Genomic DNA, 24,762 nt, shown 5'->3' on the forward strand with positions numbered 1-24,762 from the left:
TTCTAGCCGCCGCCGCCAGTCCTTCCTGCCGCCGCCATGCCGAGAGTCAACATGGGCGCCATTATGTTTCTGCCGCGGCGGATGGGCCGGTCTCTTCACCCCGCTCTCATCTCCCTGCCGCTGCAGTTTAGTATTCCCGCCGTTGCCATCTCTGCCCTCCTGGTTCCCCCGCAGGCCCGTTTTTTCCCCCTTCTCTTTTCTTCCCGTTTTTTTCCTCCCCCACTGCCGCCTCTGCCCTCCCGGTTCCCCCGCTACCGCCTCAGCCCTCCTAGTTCCCTGCTGCCGCCTCTGTCCTCCCAGTCCCCCTGCTGCTGCTTTTGCCCTCTCCGTAGGCAACATGTTCTCAACATGGCCGCCCGTGTCTGGGCGGCCGTATCTTTCTCGGCCGCTCTGGGCATGCACTCCGCACATGCCCAGAACGGCCGAGAAAGACATGGGCCAGAAAAGGACACGGGATCACGCTCAAGGCTTTTATTATAGAGGATGCCTTACAATTTAAGGATACAAAGAGGGAAAGGGATAGGGGGAAATGTCTTTTTTTTAAAGCCCAAGTACCACAAGTACAGTTATATAATAAAGTTTTATTTAAGGATACAAAGAGGGAAAGGGATAGGGGGAAATGTCTTTAAAAAAACACACACCAAGTACCACAAGTACAGTTATATAATAAAGTTACATCATGACCAGGTGAAGTGGTCACAGCAGGAGACCGTTCTGGGAGGAAAGGAGTCATGCGTGCGTGTTGCTTCTTATGTTCTTCCGCTGCGACCAGGCAGAATGGCCACTGTTAGACACAATTCATAAGGATGCAAGGATTGCTAAGATACACACATGGACACCCAAAACAGCGTCATACAAATACCGACTTTCATTATTTTTATTATCCTCACTGCCCCAGACAGTTGCGTACAAGTCTGTCCCTCTGCACGTTAAAGAAATGCAATGCCGAGTTTAACTTACACTGAAACTAACTAGTTACCTAAAAGCCTTGCAGCAAAACCCAACCCTCCCCCCCCCAAATAATAAATCAATAAATAATAAATCAAACTCTCATTCATGCGCAAGGCGAACACCTACTTCCCCACAAATCACGCAGCGACTAAGAAAGACCACAAACAATGCAGTCGCGCGAGCCCTATCACCCAGCACGCGCGTGCTACGATAGGGTCTGCGCGCGCTCTCTCTTTGAAGTCAGGCCCCAGCGAGGGACGTTCTTTTACCGCCTGAAAACGAAGACTCCTTCAAAGAACTTCCAAAACCACCTTCAACCCCTCGTTCGTTCTCTATATTTTGCTCTTTTTCACATCTACCCTGTTCACTCTTGATTATACCAAGACATACACTCTGTACAGGCACCACAGTGGGCTTCTAAAACAAAAGCATTCTCTTCCACAAACACGCACATACTCCACGTACGATTGGTTGAGAGAGCTGAAGGAAGTTGTGATGAGCCGAAGGAAGAAGAGGCGCAGTGGCTGTCCTTGGGCGCATGCGCAATCGCCTTGTTTGAGAATCGTCCTTGCAGGATGCGCGCTCTCACGGGAAGGAGGTCCACGCGCGCACACGCAGGAAAAGGATGGAGGGCGTGCCGCAGTCACACACATGCGCAGGGCGTGGAAGGAAGTGTGTAGGGTCCTCTGAAGGGAGACAGAGAGAGAGAGAAAGAAAGAAGTGGAGCCGTTGGATTCAGTGTTGTAGGGTTGAGGGAGCGCGCGCGCGAGCGCGCGCGAGGAAAGGAAAGGAAAAGGCGGGGCCTCCGCAGCGTGAGTGACGCCCCCGGTGTGTGGCTGGTTGGCGGTGACTCGAAGTGGACGCAACTTCCATAGGACGGAGCAGCCGTCGCCGCCGCCTTGAGGAAAGACCCGGCGCAAGCTCATTGCCTCCTCCCGGGCCACTCTCTCCTTCGTTCCCCGCGCCCAGCCCGGGACCGGCGTGGGGAGCATGAAAGTTCTGTCTTCTCCCCAGCACCGACACGGCGGTCCTGGCCGCTTCCTGCTTCCCCCGGTCAGGGAAGGCGGCCGCTCCTCGCCGCTGCGGTGAGAAGACTGCGGGACATCCAGCGGCGCCCGAAGTGGAAGGGACGCAGGCAATTGGGTGGCATCTGCTGCAGTCCTTTGCCCGGCCTCGGGGGAGAGCCCCTCGCCTTCCAGCCGCTTATAAAGTGCCTGGCATCTTCCTACTGTCTTGTCCCAGAAGATTTAGAAAAGGTTTATTATTCTGGTGTGTGTGTGGCTGGAGCGGAACGGATTACGGAGAAAAAAGTGGCAACGAAGAAAGCAACACGCACATTACTGCTCTCCTTCCTCCACTAGCCCAAGCGCCCGTAGGATTTATTCTTCCCCTTCTCCTTCCACGCTTGCATCATCACAACTTCAATCACTGAAGATTTTTAAAAAACATTTTTATGCGTCTTAAGATGGTTTAATGTTTTGTGTCGTCAAAAACTCTCTTTTACTTTGTGGGCTCCGTTTTTGGGGGGAAAAGAAAAGCAAGAGATCTTCTTCCCCCTTTCTGCTGGTCAGACTTCTGGAGGTGAGAAGGGGAACTTTCCTGAATACCCGAGTTGCCCTACTGCTGGGAATTGCTGTATTAAGATATTTTCGATTTCTTTCCACATATAAACGCTAGGTAGAAAACTAAGGCAGGACCGGGTGGTGTTTTTGTTGTTTTCCCCGCCGATTCTGTAAAGTTCCAGTCTAATCAACGGTGGAGTTTGGCAAAATGGATTACTTCTGTGATCAGGTTCAACAGAAAGATGTGGGCCGCAGGCTGCAAATCGGCCAGGAATTTCTGGAGTATCTGAATGATCCCAGGGTTTCCACTGACCTCGAGCAGGATCAGCAACTCCTTGATAAAGTGATTGATGAGCTGACAGGATGGGTCAACTCCAGTAATTATAAGGTAAGGTTAAACTAATTGTGCCCAGTAGGAGACATATATGGGATGTGGCCCTAGTCCTTCCGAATTGTTTCTCTGGGGATTGCCCTTGCACTGAACCTTCTGTGGGAGAAAAGCATGATGTTGGTTTTTAAACTAATGCGGTTCTTAAAACCATTGTGGAAATCACAGTGTTTGCTTTCAATACTAGTTTCTTTAAACGTTAATGTACCGGCAGAGGGTTGGAGGAAGGGCATGTAAAATCTGCTTGCTATCACACTAGGCTGCCGTTATGTGAATATACTGAGGAGACCACTGAGCTCAGTGGGATGTCTGAGTAAATATGCCTAGAATGTGGCTGTACATCATGTTTATATATTATCTAGTTTTAGATACTTCCAACTCCACTTGTTAAGGTGGCACTAGGTTTTCTGTGGGTCTTTCAAGTAGCCAGTGTAAGTGTTATCTGTGGATGGCTGTTACATCAGTAAAAAAGTATGTGCTGTCTCGAAGGTGAATTATTTCCCCATTTTTAATATTTTAATTCAGAACTTTACATCTTACATTGCAGAATGTTCATAAATGACGTGGGCTTTATACTTTCTAAGCAGGTTTTTCTTGGCTATCTCACAGGACAGTAGTAATAGTTGAGGCATGAAGTGGAGCAGTTGTTTAAACTTATAAGATTGCAGAAGAAACCTTGAGATGCTGTTGTACTACCAGTGATGGACTTGTCCAGTTCAGTAGCTGTTCTGCAGTGTATTAACTGCAGTTAGTTTATCCTCTTGTCATCTGGTGGCGGTATTGCTTTGCAGTACAGGCTTTAGATCTCTTAATTGATTCCCTGAGTACTTCCCCAGGGATGATTCTTTGTGTATTAATGCATCACATGTTTAATAAGTTTGCATCTTGTGCACATTACACACATGCACTCTTCATTGGTAGGCACTCCTGGGTACTATTTTTCTCTCTCCAAATGAGTTCACTTGGTAGCCTAGTGGTCTTTCAAGTACTGTACTAAAGCAAGACAGAAACAATTAGCTAATGGAGATGTCATACTGCTTATGTTTATGTATAGAAAATCCGTGGAAGACACCTTTAGATAGGACTTTTTTTCATGTTTGCAACAGTTAAATTTCAGAAAGTTGTTTATATAAAGTCAAAGGTGACTATTTCCCAATGTGCTTACTTGATATTGCTAGTGAGAGAGTCTCTAAAAGGAAATAGCCAGGATAATAATGGAAGTTTTGTTGTAAACAAAAACGAAAGAGTGAATGGGAAGGAAAGACTTTTGTGTAAATATTTATATGATGTGGAAACTGGTAAAACACAGATGACTGCTGGTAAACATTTTCTAAGTACTAGAATCAAACTTTGAAGGCATTATTATTTGAAGAATAACTAGCTGACCCGAGGGCCGCCGCCGCCCTGCAGGGGCCGAGTGCGCACACCGAGTGCGGCCGCCGCCTCGCCTCCGCGGCCGGGCCTCACGTCCCACGCCAACTGGATCTCTGTTTAGTGGCAGGGTCATGAGCAGGGCCTGAGATTATGAGCAGGGAGCCTTGGCAGATTCATATGGGCAAATGCGGTCCGACAGGTACCTCGGCCCCAAGTCATGTAGGGCTTTAAAGGTCAATGCCAGCACCTTGAATCTAGTCTGGAAGCGGACCGATAGCCAATGAAGCTGACGCAGGATGGGTGTAATACTTGTGAAGCAACTTGCACCCACAAGCTTCTTTGCAGCAGCGTTCAGATGCATATGTTTGTTTGTTGTAAAGGTAAAGTGTGCTGTCAAGTCGATTTCTACTGCTGGCGCCCACAGATCCCTGTCGTTTTCTTTGGTAGAATGCAGGAGGGGTTTACCATTGCCTTCTCCTGTACAGTATGAGATGATGCCTTTCATCATCTTCCTATATCGCTGCTGCCCGATATGGTACTAGCGGGGATTTGAACTGGCAACCTTCTGCTTGTTAGTCAAGCATTTCCTTGCTATGCTACTTAAGGTGGTGGGAGTTGTGCTGTACTTTAAATGGCATTTTGGCCTCATTGTAGGTTGTTTTGTCCAATTATTTGTGTTAGAGATTTGTATCCTATTGAACAAACTTCCAGAGGAGTTGACAGTGAACACAGTGGGCAACATGCCATGACTAAGTACCAGTGAAATCAATGAAACACGTTAGTGATGACTAACTTAAACGCAATTAATTTCAATGGTTATACTAATACTAACAGTCTAGATGTTGGCCAGAATGACTATTATTATTATTATTATTATTATTATTATTATTTTACACAGTCAGAAAGGTGTTATTGACTGGTTTGTTTTATCCAGACATCCAGTCCTTCCCAAGGACCTGGGATGCCAGAATTTTATTGTCAATGTTGTTGCTGTTGTTATAGATGATATTGATATTATTATTATTATTATTATTATTATTATTTATCCCCTTTAGAAATGTACTTCCCTGACCCTATTGCTTTTAATGTCATAACTGTTACTTCCACAGTTTCTGTGGTATTGTTTTCTTATGCTGGTCTAAGACTGAAATAAATATATTGATATTATAAACATAAAAGTTAGATACAAATCTCTAAAACAAATAATGGAGGAGGGAAATGGTAGAGGCCCAAAAGGCTATGAAATAATGGGTGATAACCGTTTTCTTTTGCTATGCTAACTTAAAATTGTTGCTCAATACTTGTCCAAGGAGGAGAGGAGAGGTCTTGTGGTAGCAAGCATGACTTGTCCCCTTAGCTAAGTAGGGTTTGCCCTGGTTGCATACGAATGAAAGACTACATGTGCAAGCACTGTAAGATATTCCCTGTAGGGGATGGAGCCACTCTGGGAAGAGCATCTAGGTTCCAAGTTCCCTCCCTGGCATCTCTGAGATAGGGCTGAGAGAGATTCCTGCTTGCAACTTTGGAGAAGCCGCTGCTAGTCTGTGTAGACAATACTGAGTGAGACGGACCAATGGTCTGACTCGGTATATGGCAGCTTCCTATGCTCCTTGTTCAGCAGTTTCATGGTGGAGTCTCTCTTGAAATACTTTTGTTTGAAGAATGGTGACTTTAAGATCAGCAGCAGTGTTTCCTGGGAGACTGAAATGTTTGTCAGTGTCATGCCCCTTTATTATTTTGCATAGAAAACCGGTTTTCATTTGTAGGCAGAAGGGTATTAATAGCACATATTGGTGATCTTTACTATTTTCAAGTGGGGGACAGTTTGGCAAAAAACTCTTCAATGTGAGAGCTATTTTCCACCACACTGATCTCCGTGCAGTGCTGTGCTTTGCCTCTTAAAGAAAAATGAAGCCCCATTGAATTCCACTGCCATCTTGGAAGGCACACACTGAGCAGTGGGAAGTGTAGTCCTTCCCAGTACTTTCCCCATAGAGGTCTGTGGGAAGGGCTACCCCCCCCCCCCCCCGCGATACTCGGTGCACATCTTTTGGGAGCCCAACCTGCTCCTACTTAAGGGAGCCCCACTTGCACTGGGCAAAGTGCAGCACTGCATGTTGCTAAGAGGGCTGTACAGAGTATTTGGCTTCAGCTGAAGTTTCACATAGGCCTAGCAAACAATTAAGGTGTTTCACTTCGGGTCAGTGGGAGCTGCCACTGGCTCCTGTGCTTTGCAATGAAGAATGCTGGCATATAGCATGTTGGAGAATTATCCGGTGAAGAACTCTCTATTGAAATGGTTGATGTTAATAGGTCCTTCAGTAGTATTGTCTGGTTTGATACAGAGAGAGAGTTGGGATCTGGGTTTGTGGGGCCTGCTCCTCTGAATTTGTTTCTGCTAGGTGGTGTGTTACTGGTTAGTAGTGGTTTTGGATTAAGGGGCTGTCTGTAAGCAAGGACAAACCTGTTCTCCAAGGTCTATAAGAGTCGGACATATTATTGTGCAGGATGGCTGTCTTAGGTAACTGATGTATTGGAGCAATTTTAGATGGAAGCAAGGGATGTAAATATTATTTAATAAAGTATCCATATAAATGATTAAAACTCTATAGTTAAACCATGTAGATGTTAATAGAGGGAGACAGGTGGTGAATTCCTGGACAGACCAGGAGAGGGTGGAAGAGGCAGGAGGGCTTCTGGAACACTGTGTGTGCCTGTAGGGAGAGTCCACGAGTCACCGTGCACGCACTATGGCCCCAGTGGTTTTGGGAGGAGGACTGCTAAGAGGAGGAATCAAAAGGGAAGTTCACAGGCAGGCTGAGAGACTTGATGGAGAAATGATGGAGACTTTCCCCCTAAACTGAAACCATTACTAAACATTTAATACCAGTAACATTTAAATGTAACATTTAATATTTTACATCCCTAATAGAACTGGACTACTACAGTGTACAGCAGGGAAATGACTTGACTAGCAAGCCAGAGGTTGCTGGTTCGAATCCCTGCTGCTATGTTTCCCAGACTATGGGAAACACCTGTCTTGGGCAGCTGCGATACAGGAAGATGCTGAAAGGCATTATCTCATACTGCTCGGGAGATGACAATGGTAAACCCCTCTTGTATTCTACCAAAGGCCCTGTGGTCACCAGGAGTTGACTCAACGGGACACTTTAACTTTTAATAGAACTGGTATGTGACAACCAGCAATGGCTGATATCCTGACTGAATTTACTAGATGAAGCCCTATTGAAATTTAGTAGAAATTTAAGTAACTCCTGAGGAGTACTGTTAAGTAACTAAGGATGTCATCCAATGATCTGTTAACTTTTTCCTCTGGGCTTGTCCTGTAGTATGCTACTTCTCTGCCAGCCTAACCTTTTAAATCTGTTTCTTCACTTTGTTGGGTTGGTACTGTAGTCTTAAGCATGCCTGGTGTGTCATATTTCCTTACACTTGAAATCCTTCAAGTGTAAGTAAATATAAAACAAAGACAGTTGTTATATACAACTATATTATAGGTTGTGCTGTATAAACAATTGATCATGTGTGCTTTGGTTGGTATTGGGAGTTTATAGATATGTATAGTGAACAGTGGGTTTCTGGTATTAGGTGGTAGTGATATGTACATTGCACAGTTGCTGTGTGGTGTCCTGCTGCATTCGTATTACAGATCACTTATGGTTCATAATGCAGTGGTAAGTGGAACCATACTGCACTGCCACATGAGTTCCTGTTCCAGGAACAGAGCCCAAGTACTGGCACCTTTCTCTTCGAAAGATAGCATATGAAAATACAAAGAAACCAGTCTCTCTCCTAGTGTAATTGAAGGAGTGGTTTGTGACATATTTTGAATAATTGCATAGGTTGTAAGCCAGAAATAATACAGCTAGTCCATACATGCAGGTCTAGCATGTTGTAAATGTTGAGTTGCATATAATGTTGTATACTTACCTCTGCAAAATCTTTTATTCCACTGGCCAATAGTACATTCACCTTGTTCTGCTAGGGTCCTTGTCTCTTCCAAGAGACGGTGCTCTTAAAACAATTACTTTACCAGGTGGCTAATTAGGTGCAAGTGTTTACACATGCTTCTCTGCAACTGCAAGGCAGGGGTCTGTGTATGGTTAGTCTTGTACACTTGATGGAGAACCACCTAATTCAGCTTCCCCAGATACATCTGACCACCTTGCTTTTGTTTATGGAGATACAGGGGAGTGCTGATGAGTTCCCAGCATTCTGTTCATTTATGAATAGCCTAGGAAGAAGGTAAAAATTTAATTAATTTAAATTAAATTAATCATGTCCAGGAATATGAGGCTTCAGCATTGCTCATTTATGATCAATTTCTTGGATGGAGATTATTGGAAGCTCCATGTATGACTATATAATAGGCTTGTTGTGTTATGCTTTATGTTGTGTTATGTTAACACATGGCCAGCATTCATATTCTGCAGCCATGGATAGTAGGGATGTGCATGGAACTGGTGGGGAACAGTTTGAAGGTGAGAGGGGACAACTTTAAGGGTGGGGGAGAGTGCACTTTTCCCCTCTCTGTGTTTCCCCCATCGATGCTCACTTCAAAACCAGGGCGGCAGCATACCTACATGCTGCCCCATTTACTTGTCGGACTAGAAGTGACCCGTGCACATGTGCATGTCAGACATGTGTGCTCACTTGCATGCATGCCGGGTGTGTGTGAATTGGGTGCTTGCGCGTGGGTTACTTCTGGTTCAAGGAGTGGATGGGGTGTCAGGGAGGTACACTGCTGGACCAGTTTTTTAGTGAGTGTCAGTGGGGGAGACACCGGGGGTGGGAGTACACCCTCCTCTACCCTTAAAGTTGTCCTCTCCCACCTTCGCACCTCCCAAACCGCCTGGTGTTTGAACCTGTTCGGAGACCTGTAAAAGGCCCTAATGATGATGATAAATGAAATTATTCTTGCATCTCTTCATTGTTCGTAACAAGACTTCTGAGTTCAGGTTCTTAATGGAATTTCACTTGGGGTAATTGATGTTTTGGAATAAGGTTGTTATAAACATTGCACAAAATAGTTGTTTATCATTTCATTTCTTCCACTTCTAATTTGATATGTGCTTAACAATAACTTATTTTAACTAGTCTCATTTGGCAAACAAAACAAAGAGCACTTCAAATAGCATCATTTTCAATGGGAAAAATTAATCAAGTTGAATGTGGTGGGACTTGCAGCCCATTCCTAACGATGGTTGGGATCCAAAGAGCCATGTGTGGAGTTCCATGTGTGTGCTGGTGGTCTTCCCACTGCAGCCCTTTCCACACTCTAAAAAACTGCATGTGAACATCAGGAAATTCCTTGTAACATTAAGGGCTGGGTTGAAAAGCAAAATTGGCAACCATGTCCCAAGCCAAAGTACTTTCTGCTTCTGCATGGGGCTCTGAATCCGGGTTGTTTTTGTTGGTTTGTTCCAGAAGTGTCATTGTTTTCCGTGTGATCAATTTTAAGTATGCATGTTTAGAAATACAGTCTAAAAATCGCTTCAACTTTGACTATATTTTGTTTTAAAGACTTTACTCAGCCTCCTCTATCTGCATAATTCAGAGCAAGAGTACAAATTTTGATATGCAGTTTGGTGTTGCCACATTTTTGCTTCTCTTTGCTGCTTTGTGCTAGCTTAAAATTGGCAGTGGGAAGATGGGAGGAGTTTGTCTTCCAAACACAGTCAGTTGTAAATAAAAATGAAAAGTGTTGTGGCTGGACAGATCCTCCTCTGGGATTAAGCTATGCTGGCTCAGTTTCTCTCCCCCAGTGCAGATAGGGTAAGCCCTTTGGTTTGCACAGTGTGAATTAGATCTGCATTACAGTAGAAGTAAGCACATGTAAACATTTTAGGATTAACAGCCTCTCCTCCCCCACCCAACTATTTTTTTAATTGTTAAAGCATATACATTTGTAAAGTATTTGGATGGCTGGACTCAGAGTTATGCATTGTTAATACCTATCATTATTTTCATAGGTGTCATTACTTGGATTAGATCTTCTAGGTGCCTTTGTCGACAGATTACTGGGACGCTTCAGATCCTATATAGCATCTGGTGAGTGGATTTAAAATGTTCTTCATAAAATAACTGAAGGGGTGGCATCAACAGCAGTGCTTGGAAAGTGCCTTCAGTGGTTTTCAGAAATTCCTCTCCTCCCCTTCAGCCACCCATGTGGCATCCTGCATCATTGGCAAGGGTCCCTTGATCCTCTGGAATGACTTTTTGAGGGGCTGCAGTGCTAGGTTAATGGATGATGATAATGATGATAAGGAAAGGGCTTGTTCTTGCTTGAACACTGGTGGACGCTACCAAAATTTTTATGTGTTTTTGAATGATTTGGTCTGTAGTTAGCATCCACCCCACCACACACACACTATATAACAATAGTTCATGCCCTATTTTGTTCTCTGATTTATGTTTAAGTACAAAATACATGCATACATATCAGTGGACTGTAGTATGATAAAAGTGAACATAAAGAAGCTTGAATAATCCAAATGTCACTCCTGTACAAGTATGCTAGTTCAGAGAGTGATGTTGGAATATTGGTATGCATTATAATAGTACTAATGAAATCCTCATTGCTATGAAGGTATCTCTATATTGCTGGGATCATCTCCCTAATGGATATCTTTTGAAGGCCATGGAGCTTTTCGCATTACGTTTTAGGGATATGCACGGAACCAGCAAGGGCCAGTTTGAAGGAGGGGCCAACTTTAAGGGTGGGGGAGGGTGCACTTACTCCTACCTCTACTCCCCCCCCCCCGCTGGCACTCATTTGTAAAGACTCTGTTGGGGTGGCAGCATACCTCCCTGCTGCCCCGTTCCTTCCTTGGCCAGAAGTACTGGGTGCGCGTTCGTGCACATCCCTATTACATTTTGCACTAGATGCAGCTCCTTACTCTGTCAGTTGTGAAAGGGAGCTTACATGTGAATTTCTGTTTGTTTAAGATATATGGAGTGGCAGCTGGGAAAGGATTAGGCCTTCCCACTTTTGTGTATTTTCAAGGGGAAAGTGGTGATTAAAATATATATTTTTATCTTTTCTCTAAAACATTTACTACTGTGTTACACTAGAAAGAATTGGAAGCTCTCCTCAGGGAGGATTTTCAAATTAAAATCTACCTGCTTTCACAGCATAATTCTAGGTATGTCTACAGAACAGTTAATTCTGCTGAATTCCATGGCACTTACTCCCTAGTAAGTGTGCTTAGGATGCAGCCATAGTTAACTTATCACACTCTGGTTGATATGCTTTTGTATGAAGTTATGTCATTGCTCATTCATTCATTCATCCATCCATCCATCATATTTTATTTATTTATTTATCAATCAGTCATATTTTTATACTGCCCAATATGTAAATCTCTAGGCAGTGTACAAATCCCAACATTAAAATCATAGGTTAAAATACATAAAACACGATAAAAACAATATAAAACAAATTATTAAAATTCTAATTAAAAGCTTGCTAGAACAGAAAATTCTTGAGTGTCTTCCTGAAACAAACAGAGAAGGAGATTCTCTTATTTCAGCAGGGAGCATATTCCAAAGCCCTGGGGCAGCCACAGAAAAAGCCCAGTCTTGAGTCGCCACCAGACAAGCTGGTGGCAACCATAACCGGACCTCTCTAGAAGTTCATAGAAGGTGGCAATGTACATGACAAAGGAGGCGCTCTCTTAAATAACCTTGCCCCAAGCTGTTAAGGGCTTTATGGGTAGTAACCAGCACTTCGTATCTCACCTGGAAACATATCGGCAGCCAGTGCAGTTCTTTCAAAACCGATGTTATATGGTCCCTTTGTGTTGTCCCGGAGACCAATCTGGCTGCCGCATTCTGTACCAATTGTAGTTTCTGGACTATGTACAAAGGCAGCCATGTAGAGCATCTGAAGGTTACCAGCATATGTACCGCTGTTCTAAGGTAATTAACCTCTAGAAATGGATGTAGCTAATGTATCAGCCAAAGCTGATAAAAAGCGCTCCTTGCCACCGCCTCAACCTGAGAAACGAGGGAGAGCTTTGGGTCCAGGAGAGTAACCTCTTCCAGAACAAGCAGATCTAAACCATCTCTCGGGTCCCAACGCCCCCACAGTCAGTAAAGGTAAAGTGTGCTGTCGAGTCGATGTCGACTCCTGGCGACCACAGAGCCCTGTGGTCTTATTTGGATTCAGCTTCAGTTTATCATTTATCCAGCCCATTACCATCTCCAAGCAGGCATTTAGGGAAGATATGCCATTTCCTGATGGGGTCAACATGGAGAAGTAAATCTGGGTGTCATCAGCATATTGATAACACCCAGCACCAAACTTCCTGATGTTTCCCAGCAGTTTCATGTAGATGTTAAAGAGCATTGGATACAGTATGGTGCTTACATACTGTCCTTACAAAGGACAGTACACCTTTGCTTACAAACGTGCTTGGAGGTCACTGGAAAAAAATCGTCGCAAATGTCACTTGTAATCTGTTCTGGAGATATGGGCCATGTCAAGATGCTTTTCTTCTCAGTATGAGAGGGAGTGAGCTGTAAATTGGTCCTTTGCCCCTCTTCTATCTGCCATGTTCTCATTGGGTAGACAGTAATATAGTTCTGGGTTTGTCTGTACCAGGACCTCCCTGAACCACTTCCACAAACCACTGTTTGTGGAAAATACTAAGTATTAGTGAACTTAGCATTGTGCCAGTATATTACTTTCTATCCAAAAGTTGGGGGGGGGGGGAGAAGGGAAAGACAGTAGGGAGGGCATGCCCCTCTCATGCCAGGTGGAAATGTGTTTATCTGAATAGTGACTTGGAAGATTTGCGTTATCGGATACACTGCTCCCTTAGATGCTCTGTTGGTCTCCATTATGGACAAAATTAGCTCTTTGTCTTCAAAACTATGTAAACCTAAAATAAAGATCTATGTTTCACTAGAGATATCTTGTTTTGCTCTGGCCCCAAGCAAAATTAGGACTAAGTTAAATGGCTTATGACTCAATGAATTCATTTAGGAAGCTAAATTTCAAGATGCATTCCAAATTAATGTTGTAGCTTTTGCATGTATCATTTTGTTTTTATAAAATTATGTATATAGTGTAAAGCTTTTGTAGCAACCTTTTCTTCAAGACTACTTTTTGGCTTGTGCTTTAATATAGCTGCCTGTCTTGACAAAGAACTCATTTGTGCCAGCATAACATTTTTAGGTGACTAGAGATACAAGAAGTTCCAGCCCCAAGATAGAATATATATATATCTAGGCTATGTTGTTGTCTGCCCCTCCCCCCCGATGAAAAGAGCTGGATTCATGTGAAAAAAATTCTAACTATTGCTTTGAAATTATGGCACTCTTCCCATTAGCTTGCCAATCTTAGATCAAATCACAGCATGACTTTGGTCATGTAAAAATCACTTATGACATTAAGTACCATTCAGGTTCATTATTCTAGGATTAAACTTCTGACTCATAATAGCAATGTTGAAAAGATCTACGTATGCTCTACTTGTCTACGTGTGTGTAGAATTCTTCTGGTCTCTTGTTTGCTGCTTTGTTTAGTTCTTAAAGAATGTTCTTGATGATGTTAGCAGAGTTAACAGATCCTTTCCCGTTTAGTTACCCGTGCATTTACTGTGACTTTTGTTGTACTTGGGTACGGAGAAAAAAATTAGTAATGCATTGGCTCACATACCACGCACTACAGTGTGAATGGTTGAAACCCCATCCATGCTGCTGCACAAGTATAAACACTGTCGACAGAGTAGTGCACCAGGGCAGCTTTCCTCAGGTGTAAAGTTGCTCAAATGCAGTAGTACAACAGAGAGGCCTGTTGTACAACTGCATGAGGTGCCCTGTGGTGCAGCTGCATTTGTACAACTTTATGCTGGAGCACAGTTGCCCAGGTGCGCAATGACTTCAATTGTGTTTGAACATGTGGAGCAGTGTGGACGGTGCTCCATCTATGCACGTTGTGTTGCATGATATGTGAGGCACAGTTTTTAGCAGAAAATAGTGGAACATTTCCCCTAAATAACAGAAATTAAACTCATTTGCGTCCGTGGTTCCCACAAGTAAGTGAATCAGAATCGGGAAGTCAATTATATGGCTTTCATATAATGTTGAGTTTGATTGTTTAAGTGCCGTCAAGTTGGTGCCAACTCTTAGCGACCACATAGATAGATTCTCTCCAGGATGATCTGTCCTCAACTTGGCCTTTAAGGTTTCTCAGTGGTACATTCATTGCTGTTGTAATCGAGTCTATCCACCTTGCTGCTGGTCATCCTCCTCTTCTCTTTCCTTCGACTTTCCCCAGCATTATAGACTTCTCAAGGAAGCTGGGTCTTCACATAATGTGTCCGAAGTATGATAGTTTGAGCCTGCTCATTTGTGTCTCGAGTGAAAATTCTGGATTGATTTGTTCTATGATCCATTTGTTAGTTTTCCTGGCTGTCCATAGTATCCTCAAAAGTCTTCTCTCTCCAGCACCGAAGTTCAAAAGCGTCAATACTTTTTCTATCTTGCTTCTTCGAAGTCCAGTTTTCGCATCCATAGAGTGTCACAGAAAAAAAACATTGTCCGAACGATTCTAATTTTTGTAGGTATAGACATGTCATGACATCTAAATATCCTTTCCAAGGCCTTCTTTGCAACCCTACCAAGTGCTAGTCTGCAGCGTATTTCTTGACTGCTGGATCGGCAATGATGTCTCTTGTTCCTCAGGCTTTTCTGAAACCAGCTTGAACATCCAGCATTTCCCTTTCCACGTAGGGCTCTAATCTGTGTTGGAAGATCCTGAGTATTATTATGCTAACATGTGAAATTAAGGATATTGTGTGCTGGTTTGCGCAGTCTGTTAGGTCTCCTTCCTTTGGTATGGGTGTGTAGACTTACCTCTTCCAATTTGTTGGCCACTGTGTCATTATCCAAATTTACTGGCATGGTTTGATTAGAGCCTTGGCTGATTCTTCTTCTGTTGCCTGCCATATTTCTGTAGCTATCCCATCAATTCCTGTAGCTTTCCAACTTGGTAATGATCGGAGTGCTGATCTAACTTCATCTTCCCGTACTAGCGGTTCTTGCATGTAGGGAATATCTTCTAGAGTATCTTGGATGTTGAAGTCCCTGCTGTACAGATTACTCCTTCCATCTCTGTTTGATCTTCTTTGAATCAGTTACTATCTGTCCTTTGGCATCCCTTAACATACCAATTTGAGGTTGGAACCTCCCTCTGAGTTCAGAGATCTTTTGGAAAACTTGACTGGTTTTTCCGTGTCTGTTTCCATCCTCAAGGTCTTTACAGATGGCATTGTAGTACTGTGCCTTGACTCTTCCAACAGTTTTCTGAAATTCCCTATTAAGTTCCTTCCTGAGGTCTTTATCTTTCTTGACTTTAGCTTCTTTGACCAAAGGAGAGCTCATCTTGTGGTGGTAGCAAGCATGACTTGTCCCCTTAGCTAAGCAGGGTCTGCCCTGGTTGTATATGAATGGGATTCTTGATTTGGCAGCTCTGTGAGATATTCCCCTTAGGGGATGGAGCTGCTCTGGGAAGAGCACCTGCATGCAGAAGGTTCCAAGTTCACTCCCTGGCATCTCGAAGATAGGGCTGAGAGAGATTCCTGGTTGCATCCTCGGAGAAGCCACTGCCAGTCTGTGTAGACAGTACTGAGCTAGATGGACCTATGGTCTGACTTGGTATTTGTTCTCTCCTCTTCTTGGCAATTCCCACCATCTGTTCTGACATCCATTTTTCTTGCTTCTTCTTGGTCTTCGGCAGTCTATTTTCAAATCCATCCTTAACTACATCTTTGATTTTATTCCAATGGTAAATCCCTCCTGTATTCTACCAAAGAAAAACCACAGGGCTCTGTGGTCACCAGGAGTTGACACCGACTCGAAGGCACACTTTACTTTACTGTCTTGGATAATATTAAATTTTGAATAAACTTCTATATTGTTTCAAGTGCAGAATTTTAAAAGCTGTTACTAAATTTTTCTTCTCTATTCTTAGCTGAAGAAATTCATTGAGACCCCTAACTTGTAAATGTTAACTCCTTAACTATCAAAGAAAATGTTTTATCTAATACAGTTGTAGTTTGTTTTAATTTAAGAGGCTGTTTTTGTGAGTTCTGAATACAGAGACATGGGCGTTTGACATGATTATAGTCAAATTTCAATGTGATTGGCGGTCATATAAGAATAACTTAACAGTGCAACTTTCAATGTGCTCAGCATCTCATTTATACCAGGTCAGCTTGCCTGAATGTCTAGTGCTCCATACTAAGGATCTGTGGCTTGGATAGATGGCATGCATCTGTGGAATGCGTAGTGGTTGAGTCAGCTTTACTTGTTTAATGTGAGGTAAGGTGTGTAGAATAACACAAAGATGACAATTTCTTGGGGCCTCCGTTTGAAGCAGTGGCCACTAGGAGAGAAGAAAGCATTTGCAAATACATTTATTGCATTCTGTGACTTAGACTTTACATGGGATTGCTTTTATGGGTACACCAATAGTACCTTGAAAATGTAATGTATGAAACTTCCTACAGTTTGCATTAGTTTGAATATGATACTAAGCAGAATGGGTGTTGTGATCCACAGCAACTTCGTATAAGTAGTACTGGATATAATTATCAGTCTTCACATGAAACATACATGGGCTTGTACAGCTTGCATGAATGGAATTCCACAGGTGGGAAATAATTTTCCTGGTTTTGCCTTCAATCCCATGCATTCTGCTGAAAAGCCACTCCTGGAAGTTGGACTCATTAGAATGGGACAAGATGTGACATGAGGGCTACAGCTGGAAAGGGGAATGGTGAAAATTGCAAACACTCCCTTATACAAGCAGAAGTGCCTTCTGTTTATGCAACAGCATGTCCCATGGTGAATTACCAATTAATGATGAACAAAAGCTGTTTTGGAAACGTTTTGGATGAAGACACTTCACTTTACAGTCCAAGTTACACTGGCTGACATTCAGGCTAATGTTATGCCAAAGTACCAAGGTTTTCAGTTTTATGGAAAGGGGTGTGTGAATTTTTTCAGCAATGGCTGAGGGTTTGCTATAATTTTGAGAGGCACACTTTTGCAGGGGGGAAGGGAGAAGCCCCCCTCATGTGATAGAAAATCCTGCACTTAAACACAGCGCTGATCTGAATGTCGGTAACTTCAGGTTTTTATTATAGTAATTAAAAGCCAAACTAATAATGAAACTTGTAAAGGTATGATAATCATTGGTTTAAATTTAGTAAAACTACATGTACAGCTTCAACATATTAACAATTGAAGGTTTGAAATTATAAAATCCACTGTGTCATAGTTATAATTCTAGTGAAGCCACAGCAATTACAGTCAGCAAAGAATTTATTTTGGATGTTTTTGAATGACTCTTAACTTGCATGATTCTGCTTGTGGACTGGCCATTTCAATAGTACAGCAAAATCAGTAATAATTCCTATTAATAAACTAGTGGTGTGGTTAGAGATTAAAGAGTGAAGTCAATTTAATCACAGCCAGACATTTGGATTTGATTACTGCACCTGTATTGCCCCTCGCGTGTTTTGCTTGACATGGTGAAATTCCTGTTTTTCCTTGCTGGAGAATGTTGGAGGATAATTATGCAGTGTCTCTCATAAGAAGGTCTTTGATAGGCCTACACTTAGCCGAAAATGTCAGATTCTGATGAGACTCAATGTGACTGGATAGTAGCACTGACAGGACAGGACATTTTGACCCCTCCCAACTGTCAGGTCATGTCCTTTTCACTGCAGAACTCTGACATTCTGTTAGACCCCACCTTCTTTCTTTTTCCTTTCTCCTTTACCTGTAACTGAGAACAGACTGCATTGCTTCCTCTTCCTCCAGAGGAGCATTAACCAGGTGCCTTGCTGGCTGACACATGATTTTAAAAGTGACTCTCCCCCACACACTCTCTTCCAGAGTGTCTGAGTAGCAGTGGTAACCCCAGAAGCAACTAGGCAACTCAGGCACCTAATAGGGCAGTTCTCCCCCCCCCACCCCCGGACCCTCAGTAGGATGCGAAGTTGGCACCTAGAAGGAAATGGACCTTGGAGCCTAGCTGCTTCTGCGATTATCCAGGCCATTCGGGCACCTTGCACTCTAAGCAAACTTGTAAGGTGCTTGTAAACAAGTTCTATGCTGAGAACTCGGAGTCTTAAAGTAGTCAATAATTGCACAATATTTGCTTTCTCAAAAGGCATGAGGAGCACAGTTATGAATAGGGGAGATGAAAGTGACTGTAAAATTTCAGTTGTAGTAATTGATCAATTGATATGCTGTTGGTAATGGATCAAAAACTGAAATCAACTTTGACAGTGATTCCTGAGATACAACCTGATATACTGAAATCATGCAACTCATTCTTACTTCTGTCACCTAGTTCTTCCAGTGTTGATGGATCGAATGGGAGATGCCAAAGACCAGGTTCGAGAACAAGCACAGAATCTTGTTTTGAAGTTAATGGATCAGGCCGCTCTACCAATGGTATGGCATTTCTCATAGGTCTATCTGTGCCATGTCTAATGTAAATTATATTGTTGCTCTAGTATGACCAGGTGCAAAGGAGGATGAGGCTCCATCTGTTTTAATATTTATGTAGAAGCAGTAGTTTTGGCAGAAGTATTTTTTCATTCCTCCATGATTAGTTACACCTGCCAACATTCTACATCAATATCAGAGGAGCCCTGTCCTCTTTTAATTTCAGTCATTTTCTGTGAAGATATGTGTGTGTGTGTGTGTGTATGTATGAGAGAGAGTATGGGAGGGAGAGAGGTTGGTTGGGGTGTTTAAGTTGCATGCTAGTCTTTAATATATATACTTGGAAGAAAGTTCTATACATTTCACAGAACATACTTGTAGTAGCCTACATCCAGACTAGTGTTGTGCTAGCCTAACTTCATAAGTGTTCACAACTTCTCACATGCTGTCACAATACTAGCCTGGAAGTCAGCTAATGTCTTCAGAATTGCAACTTTTAAACTTGCTGATCATATTTAAACACTGTCCTTCTTTAGTTAAAGATAAAAAATCAAAGTATAGTATGTATTTTAATAACAAAACCATAGAGAAGATATTGGTACAGATTTAAACTGGAAATACATTTACATGACAACAGAAAAACAAAGGGCCCTGAAAAACCCCTATTGTGTGAGCATAGTGCTGTTATTAGCAAAATAATTTTATGAGTTTTAGTTGATCTGGTAGTACTAGGTGAAATCTGCATACATTTGTATATGTCAACCCATACTATGGAAAGAGAACAGTGTGCTTGATTCTTTAGCTGGAGGCATTCCCTCCTGTGAGAGACTGGGGAATCCCTCTTTTATGGAAGCATATGCCATCTGCAATTGTTAAAAGTCCTTGTACTTTGAATACTTTGAAGAAGCAAGATAAAAAAAGTATTGACACTTTTGAACTTCGGTACTGGAGAAGACCTTTGAGGATACCATGGACAGCCAGGAAAACAAACAAATGGATCCTAGAACAAATCAATCCAGAATTTTCACTAGAGGCACAAATGACCAGGCTCAAACTATCGTGCTTCGGACACATTATGCGAAAACCCATCTCCCTTGAGAAATCCATAATGCTGGGGAAAGTCGAAGGAAAGAGAAGAGGAGGATGACCAGCAGCAAGGTGGATAGACTCGATTACAACAGCAATGAATGCACCACTGAGAAACCTTAAAGGCCAAGTTGAGGACAGATCATCCTGGAGAGAATCTATCTATGTGGTCGCTAAGAGTTGACACCAACTTGACGGCACTCAATCAATCAATCAATCAATCAATCAATACATACTTAAAATGTAAAAAAAACCTACCCTAGATAAACCTAGATAATCTCTTTAGGATATCAAAGGGATTTAAACAGTTCAACTGCTAAGCAGCTCTAATTGATTATTTTACTAAAGTACTTCCATGACAATATTTTTTTGTTTGCTTGCAGACTGTAAGGATGTTATTCATAGCTGTAATTTCAATTTTATCCATGTAAAATTGAGGCACTAGCTTTTTTCTTCTGCTAATCATACAACTTTTTTTGGACTTAGATGACCATTTCTTGTGTATGATTTTGTTCTTTGATGGATATTCCTTTGTTCAGTCTTCATTTGCCACTGCTGTTTTTCTGTACTAATACAAGTTCCAGCAGTATTCTTCCATTCTTCTTCCCTCCTCACCTCAGCAACTCCTATAGGCCGAGAACCCTGCAGACATAGGAATCTATATGGCAGCACTGAGTGTAGAAAATACCAACATATTCCTGGAAATAACTGCCCTGAGCCATTCTTGGAAGGGCGGTATATAAATTAAATCAAATAAATAAATAAATAAACAACCCATTTAGTACTGTATGGTTATTTCACTTACTTAGATTTCTCTCCTACTCATACCAGAAGTAAAATGTGGGCTGCAATATATCTGCACCTAATTGTATCTTCTCAGTAGTGCTATGTCATATCTAGTTTCTAACAGTTGTCACAGGCCACCTAGAGCCTATGCAGACATAATATTCTGGATCATTCAACCAAGTTTAAAGAAATCTGAAGAAGGCGGTGAGATTCCTCCCCTCTCTCAAATTCTCCATGTGTTGACCTCGCTGGCCGAAACTCTAGTTAAAGGCTACATTGGCACTGCCAGAGACCATGGATAACACTAAATATTTGTTTTACTGGTGACCAGCTAAAGGGGGTGCTGCTGAAATCCCTTAACTATGGTCGAGGCCAGTATGGGAGTTAACAAAGAGTTGAAGGAGAGGGAAGTGGCATGTGATCCTACAATCAGTTGTGATCCCTTCATCATGGTTAATGGACTGAGAGTAGTACATCTACATAGGCTTCCAGTAGGCACCCTGGATTTCAGTCTGGATTTCTCATCCTGCATCCTTGTTCAGTATTACTCTAGAATTCTTTAGCAATGTTTAAAGACTTCTCAAAGGGTAGGAAAATTAATATCAACACTGTAACACTTGGTGGTTTAAATTTGCAGTAGTCTCATTCAGATGTTCTTCCAAATGCCCTGACAATTAGGCTAAAGTCAATAGCCATCACTTGTTGTTTCCACTGCTTCCCATAGTATGTTCTATATAAATATCTCCCCCATTCCATACAGTGTTCCCTCTAAGAGGGATTCCCAGATGTTATTGACTACAACTCCCAGAATCCCCAAGCAAAAGCCATTGCAGTTGGGGATTCTGGGAGTTGTAGTCAACAACAACTGGGAATCCCTCTTAGAGGGAACACTGGTGCAATATTTGTTTAGTCTGTTCAGTTTACTGAGCACCTCACTTTACAGATTCTTTGTTTTCCAGTTTATATTCTGTACCTAAAAACTAAAGTGCTAGCACTTGTTTGAATGTTGTAAGGAAAATGCTGTTTAACATACCATTAACTGTTGCTCATTGTGTATTAATGAGAAACATTTTCCCTGGCCATCTTGGTGTGCATTTCTAGTACTTTTGAATCTTGTTGTTTTACACTTCTGTTCCACCCTTCCTCCAAGGAGCTCATATACATGCCCCATCCAAAACTAGTGTTTGATAGTAACCTAAACTACTATTTCTCCCCTCTGTTGCCAGGTGCTTTGCCTGCACTGATTCCAACTGGGCTTCTGCCAGCCCAATACTTGAGGATTACAAAGCCATCATAATTGAAAATGTAATGCCTGTGAAATGTTGGGATTTTTTTTCTTGCTGTAGGCTACTAATTGAAAATGGCGAGAAAGTTACGCTAAATATAAGATAATCTTGGCAATATATTGTAAGATAGGGAAAATTGTTCTGTTTTTATTTTACAGAGATTCTAATAAAATGTTTCAACATTAGACTATTTAAATAATTTCAGTAATTATATTTCCTTATTAGCCTATCTGGTTTATCTTCTGTGCTTTAGTCTTTTAAAGAAGAACAATGTAGTTTTAATATGTATTACAAATACATGCGACATTGTCTGTTTTGATCATGCTAGAGCATGACTTGAATACTGGGAGGATCTAAATCATAAAATGCTGCAGTCTGGGAAATGTGCTATTGCTCACTGTGCAGCAGTTGCTAGGCAACCTTTTTCTCCTGAATGCCTACTGAACGGCTGAGATTATAATGGCAGCATTGCAGCTGAAGGGAGTTGCAGTAGTAGGATTCTGCTTGCTTTGAAATATCATTGCAAATCTAGTCTTGTAAGGTTCAGGTTTACAGCATTGGCAGTTGTGATTTAGAACTTCAGAACTCCTGGAAAGTGAAGAATTATAAAGACAAACAAAGGAAAAAACAAATGCAGATTAAACATGGAAAGATGAATGTGCATGGGAACAAATGAGTGTAGCCCAAGAAATTCGTAATTGAAGAAAGATCCAGAGATCACCACAGAAGCTCATTGAAGAATTGAAGGGCAAATAGAACCAGGAGTACAAGTGTGTAGTGTGCAATTTTTTTTTAAAAGTTATTGAAAATGCATTTTTAAAAATCTGTTGTAAACAAATTAAGTATTGTAGGAAGTTTCTGGATGAGGGACGTAATCAAGTCAAGATGGGAAGATTTTTTTTAGCAGGGAAAGACTAAGCTGGGAGAAAATTGACTTGGACCTTCAGTTGCAGTTTTTACTTGGCCTTTGTAGTAGCTGAATAACATGTGATATTTGATTTGTCAAATACTTCATTTTAGTATAGTTGTGTATCAGTATTAATATTCATAATTTGGAGTAGTATAAAATATTCTATTTTAAATTTATTCTTCAATTATTGTAAACATTCCTGTAATAATTGTAGTGTGAATTCATAGTTGTTGCCCAGCACTGAAAAATAGCATTTTTACCAGAGAATAGATTTCATCTCAATAACCTAATCTTTTTTTTTTAATAGTTCATTTGGGAGCGTCTTGCTTCTGGCTTTAAACACAAGAACTATCGTTCTCGAGAAGGAGTCTGTCTGTGTCTCATTGCAACCTTAAACACGTATGTATTTCTATTTTTTATGGAAATGAGCTACTTAATGGAATGTTCTTCCTTTTCTAGTGGGCCATGTTTTCTTTCAAGTTAGTAATATAAGGAAAGCAAAATAGCTTTAAATTGTAATCAGTGTACAGAACGTATTCAACTTGGACTTGGGAATATATTAAAAGTGTCCAGCAATCAACAGATCAGTAGTTAAAAAGGTGCTAGAGCTGGCTTGTGGTGTTTTCTTATATTATGTGAAGGAGAGGGAAATGATGCTTTCTTTCATTTTTTTTTTCTAGCTATGGTGCACAGTCATTAATCCTCAGCAAACTGGTACCACACTTGTGCATCTTGTTTGGAGATTCTAATAGCCAGGTAAGGATTACAATCATTTAATGGAAATACATGCATTATGATTTTTGGATCATAGTGGACAGTCTTGCTTGCTCTTTCTCCATGCATATCTTTTCAGATTAAAGGAAAAGAATTGTCAGAGCCAATGGGTTTCTTAGTGTTGGTGATTCTTAAGAATTGTGTAAATTCTTCCAAAGACAGCGCACTCTCTGCTTAAAATAAAGTTTAAAGAGCCATTGGTCTTGATATTGCTTGTTGCTTTGGCAGAACAGAAAGTTGTCTGTCTTCTGGAACTGGTCTAGGTATTTCAAATTTTATCCCATATATTTATAGGCTTATGTTATATTTTAGAATTCTAGAAATATATGTATGTATAGTGTGTGTTTTTGTTTATGACTTCAGATCAGATGATAAAGGAATGTAAACCCTACCATTACTGTCTTACTGTTTTACTACTTGCTGTAGTACTTTCCTTGTTTTGATTTGAAGTTGCTATTCAAGTGTAGATGCAAGATAGAAGTTCCTAAAATGAGAGAGAATTATCTGAGCTAAAATGCCAGAAGTAATAGTTTTTTATTTAAGTATCTATATTTTATTAAATAAAAAAAGTCAATGATAAAGAGATTTTAAAAAAACAAACATTGTGGGAAGGATCAAAAGACATACAGCAAGAAATAATTCTAGGGAGTTTTCACAAAGTTTTTTCTATTGATCCAATTTAGAAATGAATATGATAGTAACAGGCTGCCAGGATAATTCAAACAGAATGGGTATAATAAGATACATTGGTACAATGCCTTTCAGCACACAAACTGATATATTATTCTCCAGCTGCACTTGTCATACCTGCAGTTCCGATGTCTGTATTTGATCTAAGATTGTAATAAATTTTGATGATACTTGCAGTTAGGTAGCATATCTTGGTTATGGGTCAGTAATGTCTAATGCTCTGCAACAGGTCAGAGAAGGTTAACTTGTCTTTTTGGGAATGAAATTTGACCCTTCTGGTTGCCCCAGCCTTGGTTTCCTTGGACTTGCTGGTCAATGTGTTGGAAAAGATCTAGGGACCAACTCCTTAAAGACTGTGTTCCAGTTTTCGCCCTTCCTTAATACTTGGCAGATGCTCAAAGGCAAAGATGTGAGGAGTTGGTTTAAAAAAACCAATGGTAAAGTGTATTTTTTATACCATTATTC

At 41.5% G+C, this 24,762-nt stretch overlaps 1 protein-coding gene and 1 long non-coding RNA gene across 34 annotated transcripts in view; one reads left to right on the plus strand and one right to left on the minus strand.

Annotated features, from left to right (window-relative positions):
- Positions 1 to 456: 456 nt before the first annotated feature.
- LOC128330456 (uncharacterized) lies at positions 457 to 1,840 on the minus strand. Its single transcript, XR_008310099.1, has 2 exons — positions 1,417 to 1,840; positions 457 to 784 (listed from the first exon to the last, which is right to left on the minus strand). It is a non-coding gene; the product is annotated as an uncharacterized LOC128330456 (long non-coding RNA).
- The window catches only part of CLASP2 (cytoplasmic linker associated protein 2), a 193,847-nt gene continuing 170,732 nt past the window's right edge, over positions 1,648 to 24,762 (plus strand). For 31 of the 33 annotated variants that reach the window (XM_053263355.1, XM_053263378.1, XM_053263356.1 and 28 more), the window contains exons 1-5: positions 1,648 to 2,901; positions 10,269 to 10,347; positions 18,668 to 18,771; positions 23,141 to 23,232; positions 23,514 to 23,589. In XM_053263355.1, the coding sequence (XP_053119330.1) occupies positions 2,722 to 2,901; positions 10,269 to 10,347; positions 18,668 to 18,771; positions 23,141 to 23,232; positions 23,514 to 23,589 (531 nt within the window). In that variant the 5' untranslated portion in view covers positions 1,648 to 2,721. The remainder of the gene's footprint in view (positions 2,902 to 10,268; positions 10,348 to 18,667; positions 18,772 to 23,140; positions 23,233 to 23,513; positions 23,590 to 24,762) is intronic. The other 2 variants (XM_053263397.1, XM_053263398.1) reach the window with 1 other exon arrangement.

Source organism: Hemicordylus capensis, chromosome 6 (assembly GCF_027244095.1).
Source record: "Hemicordylus capensis ecotype Gifberg chromosome 6, rHemCap1.1.pri, whole genome shotgun sequence".
In the NCBI taxonomy this organism is placed as follows: Eukaryota; Metazoa; Chordata; class Lepidosauria; order Squamata; family Cordylidae; genus Hemicordylus; species Hemicordylus capensis.